Source organism: Cannabis sativa, chromosome 3 (assembly GCF_029168945.1).
Source record: "Cannabis sativa cultivar Pink pepper isolate KNU-18-1 chromosome 3, ASM2916894v1, whole genome shotgun sequence".
Classification (NCBI taxonomy): domain Eukaryota; kingdom Viridiplantae; phylum Streptophyta; class Magnoliopsida; order Rosales; family Cannabaceae; genus Cannabis; species Cannabis sativa.
In genome coordinates this window covers 16,215,780-16,224,760 of record NC_083603.1, presented here as the reverse complement: position 1 = coordinate 16,224,760, position 8,981 = coordinate 16,215,780, and the positions used below count along the sequence as shown (strand labels likewise).

The 8,981-nt window shown below is 33.6% G+C and overlaps 1 protein-coding gene across 1 annotated transcript; it reads left to right on the top strand.

Moving 5' to 3' along the window:
• The first annotated feature begins 3,502 nt into the window (after positions 1–3,502).
• Positions 3,503–6,216, top strand: LOC115711596 (uncharacterized). Its single transcript, XM_030639963.2, has 6 exons — positions 3,503–3,932; positions 4,519–4,693; positions 4,823–4,886; positions 5,148–5,241; positions 5,681–5,772; positions 5,863–6,216. The coding sequence occupies exons 1-6, from the start codon at positions 3,791–3,793 to the stop codon at positions 5,956–5,958; spliced, it is 663 nt and encodes a 220-aa protein (XP_030495823.1). The 5' UTR covers positions 3,503–3,790; the 3' UTR covers positions 5,959–6,216.
• Positions 6,217–8,981: the final 2,765 nt, after the last annotated feature.

Genomic DNA, 8,981 nt, shown 5'->3' with positions numbered 1-8,981 from the left:
ATCGCCTAGTTGATCCTAGATCAAATGATCTTAATCCTGATATGATTAGGCTCAATCTCGAGAGGCTATTCGTGTTCTTTGATTTGTTAGTTAAGCCTACTTTTAGGTCAGGGTGATACGTACATTTTGGGAACACGGTAGTGCAATTGAGTGGGAGCGCTAGCATAAACATGGAATCTATAGCTTCTATCTGGCGAATAGTAAGCAAAGGATGATCTCCTTCGAGCTTGACCAAACGAACATAAATGGTGGAGTACTCATTTCACATTAGCTGAAATATCATTTATACGGGGTCAAGTGTTTTAAGGAATAAATACATTGTAGGGTGTAACGGTAATTTAATCCCTTTACAGTGTAGATCATTCATATAGAGGATCATTGATCACATTAGGATTATAACAATGGATAACTAATGATGTGTCTATATGGTGGAACATATAGAGCATTCTATATACTGAGAGTGCAATTCTAAGTTCTATGCGTGGATTCAACGAAGAATTAATAAGTTAGTGAATTTTAGTGCTAAATTCTTGATCTACTTATTGGAAGCTCGGTTATATAGACCCATGGTCCCCCCACTATTTGAGATAATATTGCTTGTAAGACTCATGTAATTGGTTTTGATTAATCAATTATAATTCACGAATTAGACTATGTCTATTTGTGAAATTTTCACTAAGTAAGGGCGAAATTGTAAAGAAAGAGTTTATAGGGGCATATTTGTTAATTATGATACTTTGTATGGTTCAATTAATAAATATGATAAATGACAATATTATTTAATAATTATTTATAGTTATTAAATAGTTAGAATTGGCATTTAAATGATTGAATTAGGAAATTGGCATTTTTGAGAAAATCAGATACAAAAGGTGTTAAAATTGCAAAATTGCAAAACCCAAGGCCCAATCCACTAATGCTTGGCCGGCCACCTTTGTAGCTATTTTAAGTTGATTTTTTTATTATTTTAATGCCATATAATGAGCATAGTTTATTAATTTTATTCAAAGTTTTGATTTGACACAATTTTTGAAGAAAACCCTTGATTAACAAGGTAGTATGTCATTTGAAAAATCACTGTAGAGCATATGCATCAAGGCGTTACACTCGAAGTACAATTCAAATCCTACAAATACTAGTAAAATAACGGTATGTAGTGCATGTGGTACAGAGGTCGTACATTCGTTAAGAACGTTCTTAATCATCTATTAAGCCTTGTGGATAGGTGTATGGGCGCCTAAATACAAGTAAGTAATATATTGTATGTTATATACTTTTCTTACTGAGCTTATTGACTCACAGTTATTGCTTGCATGTGTAGGTAAAGGAAAAGCTAAGGCTGAGCAGCAATGAGCCTGGAGCTCAAGGATGATTGTACATGTCAAGATGGTGCGACCTGGAGAGTTTGGTCTCAGGAAAACTTAGGCTTATTTTGTAGTCGATGTGGGACATAGTTGTAAAGTTTATTTTGAACATGTAAACAAGTTTAAAAGCGGGATCCCACCCTTTTTGTATAACTATATGATTATAGTTATTAAAGTTTAATGTTAATCAAAGTTTAAATTAATCACGATTTTTGATAAAACCCTTTGACTATCAAAGGTGTGTACTGTAATTATAAAGGCACTGTAGCGTGCCTAATCATTAGGGCGTTATACCAACATTCTACGAGAGAAATCTTCTTGGGCCACCAATTTCAATTTAGTTGCTGCCAATTTTTTGGCCATTTTAATGACCGTAGAATTTTGTTCATCATGTTCACCTTCTTTACCAATTTCTTCATCCTCTAGGTCAATAGGATCACCATCTTCAGTTTCCTCTCCTTCATTGATAAGATCATCATAGACATGTCACTCATCGTGTTGAACTTTATTCACACGACGACTAGTTGCTTTAGTAGGATCTCCATTGAGTCATGTTCCTATTTCAGTGTTGGGATCAACTTCATCCATCAGCATGTCCTGGTAGTGAAGGCCAAATTTGGTCCGGGTGAGTACCATGATTACAGTATATAATCGTCAATGGTATTACTGCTTTCTTCAGCTCTCAATGAAAGTACCAAAATATTTACTGAGATTTTTAGAAACTAATAATTTAAATGTAAGAGCCAAAGATAATAATTCAAAGATAAATGAGATAAGAACACTCAAGTTTCTTACGTGGTTGGAGCGTTAACTAGCCTTAGTCCATGAGTCGATATTATTAAGAAAGACTAGAAATGCCTTAGGGATTACAGAAGGTATGAACACTCTATTTTTCCTGAGCAAGTGAGCCAAGAATTTCTAACCCTTTGCATGTAGGGTTTATGTAGTATTTATAGAGCATAGAGGTCATACTAGTTACCATTTTCCCTCTAATGGAGAGTTTACAAATATAACTTTGGGCTTATTTGGTGAAGCCCGGCCCATGGGGCGCTAACATGGTGACCATATCACGATACTAGTTGTCAAACTCGTGTCCTATCTTCATGGAAATTAATGACACATTATAATTACTTAATTCCCAATTATCTTGTTTCCTTATTTAGTAAGATATAATCTTTTATCCAAGATTATAGGAAGGTAATTCCTAATCTTGTGCGATTTGACAGAAAATGGGAAACTACATTGGGCTTCCAAATCTTCTTTCGGCTATGTGGTTGTATGTCTAATGGGTGGTGACCATGCTAGATGAAATCTCGCTTGGACAAGTTGTGTGTTATTTATCCGGAAGGATTAATGGTTTATAGATTCGGCCTAGTGATGTCAGTTGGGCCAGTTATTGAGCCTGAAGTATTTGAGCTACATTTATTATTTAGTTTCCACGTGTCCCTTGTCAGATTCTCATATAACAATACTACTCTTATAACTTTTAATATTGTTATGTCTGTTGTTATTCTTTTTGATCTTAGGAATATTGCCCAGGAAGATAATTTGTGTGTTCCTCAAGTATCTTTTGGTCCTAATAAGGAGATTGAGCATCGGATGAAACCTTTGTCTAATATGATCAAAATTAACATAGACGCAACAATGGTCAACAATAAAGGGAATTTTGGATTTTTCATGGTAATTCGTGGCTCAGTTGGTTCTTTTGTGGAGGCCCGTGTGCACTATTTGGAGAGTGTTATGCGTGCGAAATTGGTTGAGGCTTTGGGGTAAAAGGAAGCTCTTAGCTAGTTAAAATACAACCTCGATATTCATGCTAAAGTAGAAACTAATTGCATCAACGTTGTCAATGCTATTTATAGTTTTATTGAAATGTTTCTACTTTTGGTGTTGTTATTCATGATTGCGGAGAATTACTTAATTCTTTTAAGAATGCTTCTATTTGTTATGTTAAACGGTCTGTCATTAGCTTGCTAGATCGTTTTATTATCTCCCTGATCATGATCATGTTACTAGAGAGGATAATTGTCCCTCCAATTGATTGTCTTTATTAATAAAGTTTAAAAATCTTTCTTATCAAAGAAAAAAAAAATTCTGCATACATATAATATAATCTACTCCTATTCTCATAGTAGAATTAGATCATCAAAGCGGCTATAATATTATTTTATTATAACATGAAGGAAAAGACGGTTAGATTTGTTGTGTTAGTGTATGCAATTGAAAGACAGATTACACCCAATGCTAACCCAAACCCAAACTTTCACTCTCTCAACGCCTATTCTTATTCGACCTTTCACTCTCAATCTCAATCCCAATCTCACCTTCTCTTCTGGGATTCTATACTTAGGGCTTACTTGCCCCCCAATCTATACATCTAAATCCCAATTCAATTGAGTTTCACTGCTTCAATTTTGAGAGCTTTAATGGCGAAGAAGCGGGTGGCAGCGGAGAGGAAGAAGATTGATAATATACCCAAGTGTTCTCAACAGCCAAGGAGCTCTCCGCCCAAACGCCGCACTGATTTCTCTTCCTTTTTCTGCAAATCATCTACTCTATTCGATTCAGGTTTTTTATTTTCTTCTTATCCTTCTTTTTTTCTTTTCATTGGTTGATTATCAAGAATTTGTTTTGATTATTGTTTACATTATGGGTTTTGATCTTGGAAGTGTGTTGAGTTGTTCGAATTTGATTCTTTCTAAATGAGTATGTTTGAATTTTGTTGAACATTATCGTTAAGTGCTGGAATCGATGTTGTTTTTATCCCTAATTGTTGTCTTGGTGAAAGCTTTACATTTTTGTTCACTTATTAAGATGGTATCCTTAAATAATTTCTGTCGAACGTGCAAGGTTTTGGAGCCCTGTAATATTTGTGTACTGAGTTCTAATTGTGTTACCGAGAAGTTTTTACATGGGGATGCAATTCATCAGAGAAATATCTTGTGTAGTTTGATAATTTTTACAAAATTGCTATGGATTAAAATTCAATGTGTGTACTAGGTAGATGGAGGGAGGGATGACCGTGTGACAGAGATCTAATTGAATTCAATTATGTGTGTTTAGCTCATGTAGGTGCATAGTACAACTGTTCTTTTGTCAGGATATTGAATATGTTTAAGCAACTAACTCCTTATGTTGGACCATTTATGTTTAGGCTCTCTGTTGCATGAAAAGAATGCAGAGGGAAAAGAGTTGTTTCCGAATTCTATAATTCGATGCAGCAAGTCCCAGGAGGAAGGATCTGGATTATCCTCTAATTCTACAGAAGCTTCCTTAGTAGAAGTTGAATTAGTAGGCCAAGATGCTCTATTGGAGTCTTCTGATAACAGGTTCTGGTCTTTCCTTAAATTTTATTTCTGTGAGAAATAGAATGGGATCATATTAGTGCAATGATGTGGCATGATATCATCAGTAAGAATCCTGTACATTTTAATGAATGTTGTTCCTACTTTATTTAGGGAAGATGGTAAGGACGGAAGTGTTGCATTGGTGAAAACACACAAAATGTGGTGGTCTGCTGAGGTACACGTTACATTCTTACAGTAGTGCAAAATATCACTGCTCAAACAATAATAATTTTTACCTTTTGGATGTTGTACTGAACAACTTTTTTTGTCAGTTTTACCTGAAGTTTGAAAAGTTCCTTGATTTTAGCTGTAGAATCTTAATTAGAGATTGGATTTCTTGATGAGACCTCAGTTTACAATTTGGGTGTTGAATGTGTTATTCTTTTAAACACAATTTTGGAGTGTTGATTAGCTTTGCACCAACACTTTATTGCAGGACATACAACAAAAGGAACGCCATATATTGAGCAGTGAGTTGATTAAGGGACCTGCTGCTTCTAATCATTCAGACGACCAAGATCTTTCCTCTGGTATGCTTTTGTTTCGTTTGCTTGAAACTATATATTCTTAATCATGTCTTAAGAAGGTCTACAGAATTAGCACTAAGTCTCAAACATGAAACAATACCATATTAGGCAAGATTAGACAGCCCTCAATTTTCCACAAAGAAAGTTCAAGTTCTGTATGAAATTTTTTTATAATATTAAGCAGCCTCATTTATTCCGGCTAGTTCTTGAAATGATATCATAACTCTGGCCCCATGCATTTTGTTCTGTAGTACGCAATTTTCGGAGGCTGTAGTAGAGCAGCTTATCGCTTGCTTCTTTACTCATTTCTTGTTTACCGATGTATCGATGGCATGAACCCTTGTTTTGTTTATAAAAACATCTTCTTATATGAATTAGGACTTACTACTATTTAAGATACAGAACAAAGTTTTCTCTTGATCTTTCGATTTCATCATCACAGATAAATCTACCTTATCATCAAGCAGAGGAGAGGACGATATCATTGCAAGAGGCAGGGGCAAGAGGGAACGAAAACCTAAACTTCACTTCGATGTAAGTTTCCCTCTAACTTCATTCTCATTGCAAGGGAATCACCTTTTTGATGCTTCTTTTATTCATAAATATGACTGCATTCTTTTGCAGGACATTACATGTCCACTGAACCCCGAACGGAGAGTTCGCCGACTTAGGATAATGCGTTATCTTGGTCTAACACCACCTGTTGGCTCTCCCTTCTAAAGCTACTTGCTTCAAGAATTGCTTCTAGAGTTGATCTGTGCAGATTTGAATATTTATATTCTTTTTCTGGTTTTCAAGGTGTATAATATTTATTGTTTATGCTTGTGAGGATCACTTGGTTATCTAATTAATTAGTTTGCCTCTGTAAAGAATTAATTGCCACTTAGTTTAAGCATATAGGTATTTTTTGTTCAGAGTTTTGTAAACTGTCGCCTTGACCCTTCCTTATCTTTCTGAATATGCATAAATTTCATCTGACATAGAAAGATTTAGAAATGGCAATATTTACCCTAAGGCCTCAACTGTTTCTATTTATAAGATAATTGAAGTTTTTATAAAAATAATGAATTTTTGGCAAAAATTTATAATTTTACTGCCACATAGAAATTTTTACAAAAACACTTTTTTTTATAAAATAACTATAAAACACTAAACAGAATAATTAAAAACAACAGTGGAATAATAGATAAAATTTAATATAGTACACTGTATAAAAAATATATAGTTTTTTGAAAAAAAAAAAAATCGTTTCACAGTAAAAAAGAAAAAAAAAAGTTGAAAATTTCAATATGTGGTGTAAAAATCTCTTTATAATTAGAAAATCAAGGCGGGTGAAAAAGTTGAATTTAAATTTCAAGGGTTTTTTTTCATAAATATGGAAAAATGTAATGGAATTTACTTTTATATGGCATAAATAATGCAAAAAAAATATATGTGATTAAAAAATAATTAAAGTTTAAAATATGAGAAAAAAAACAATAAATAAATTTGGTAAAATTTGTAATAATAAGTTTGCCAGAAAAGTCACTAGTGCTGAAAAAGTCGTCGATGGTGGAAAAATTATCGTCGCCGAAAAATTACAGTCGTTGGAAAAGTCACTGGAAAAGTCACCAGAAGTAGATGTCTTAGATATAAATAAAAATAGAACTGGCTCTATAACAATCAATAAAAACAAATAACACAAAATAACTCAAACTGATTATAATTGACATATAACTGGTTCTATAACACAATGAATAAAAGCAAATAAAATAAAATAACCCAAACCAGTTATAATTAAAATAGAATCGATTCTATAACAATGTTATAATGAATAGAAACAAATAACACGAAATAACTCAAACTGGTTATAACTAAAATAGAATCGGTTATATAACATAATGAATACAAACAAGTAATACGAAATAACTCAAATCGATTACAATTAAAAACACAAATAGAAAATCAGTTCATGAAACATTGAAACATAAATTAAAAACAAAACTAGCTCCACAACAAAATACCTCATTACACATAATACCTCATAAAACCAGTTATAATTTTTTTTTAAAAAAAAAAAAAAGTGGGGATCAATTCCGAAAAATATTGAGGCATAAATATGAAAAGAATCGGTTCCATAAACACAAATAATAACACACAATAACTCAAATATAATATAAAGAAATCAGATATATTTCTCAACTAGTTAAAATTTTGAGACAAAAAAATGGTTCCGTAAAGGAACTAAGATAAAAACTCACACATAAAAACCAGTTTAATAAAATAACTCAAACAAAAATATTCATTCAACATGCTCCAACCCACAAAAAAAATTACACTCGTACCATATCTACTCCAAAAATACCCAATTGCCAAACTCATCATCAAACTCAGTACCGAGTCAACCCATAACCAATTCTCCCAAAAACAACATTAAAAATTACAAAAATTTTGAGATATTTTGTTGTGGAACTAGTTTTGTTATTAATTTATGTTTCAGTATTTTAGGAACTGATTTCCTCTTTATTTTTTTAATTGTAATCGGTTTCAGTTATTGTGTCTTACTTGTTTGTATTCATTATGTTATATAACCGGATCTATTTTAGTTATAATTGGTTTGAGTTATTTCATGTTATTTGTTTTTATTCATTATAACACTGTTATAGAACCAGTTCTATTTTAATTATACTTGATTTGAGTTATTTTGTGTTATTTGTTTTTATTTATTATGTTACAGAACCGGTTATATTTCAATTATGTTCGCTTTGAGCTATTTTGTGTTATTAGTTTTTATTCATTATGTTATAGAACTAGTTCTATTTTTATTTATATCTGAGACATCTATTTCTGGTAATTTTTTCGGCGACAGTAACTTTTCTCTTGATTTCTCTGTATTGCTTGGATGCTTTGCACTCGATGTTCGCCACTGTGAATAGTTAGATTCGTTTTGACATTCATTCGGAGGGGGCATCTTCCCAGCGGTTAGGGGACCCCCATTCCCCTTTTTGACCTTGGGTTTAATGTGGGGGCTAACTGCTGGGTTTCTTATCTTTCAAATGAGTGAAGTTCTTCAAGACCTTCACAAACACGGTTTCTTTGGGTTCGACAAAGAAATTCTTGAGCTCCATCACACCAACTCCATGTCAAATCCCAACGTGTCTAGTGCCAAATCCTCCAAGAAGGGGCCAAAGAAGCTTGCCACCTTGGAAGAGGTTATGCAAGGCCCATTTGCCTACAAGAAATATTCTTGTTGTTCCAACGATTGGGAGGCCAATGAAATCCATTCTACTTTGACCTGTGCCCATCAACTGGAGAAGATAGTGGCTGTAAATGGGACCAAATTGTCTGGCTCTGGAGTTTATCATCGTCTTCCCAGAGATGAAGAGACACCGAACCACAATTACAACAATTTTGGAGCCTGGAGCCAGACCCATCTTATGTCCGAAGCCATGTTACCTCTGTAGGACTATTTCATTGATTTCTTCGTATTTGTTGGACTTACGCCATGCCAACTGATTCCTCAAGCCTACCACCTGCTATCAAGCCTTTTTAATTTTTATGCTGCTAGGGGTTGGGCTGCTCCCCGCCCCGCTGAAATTTTATATTTTTACAAACTTCTTTCTGTGCCCAAGAAGGGTGACAAATTTAAAGATGGTTTTTACAAGTTGCAAGCTCATCTGGCCATTGAAACCCCGGTACCCTTCAATTTTCGAAAGAACGTTAAGGAATACTGTCATATATGTTTTTCTTTTCTTTTGGGTTTA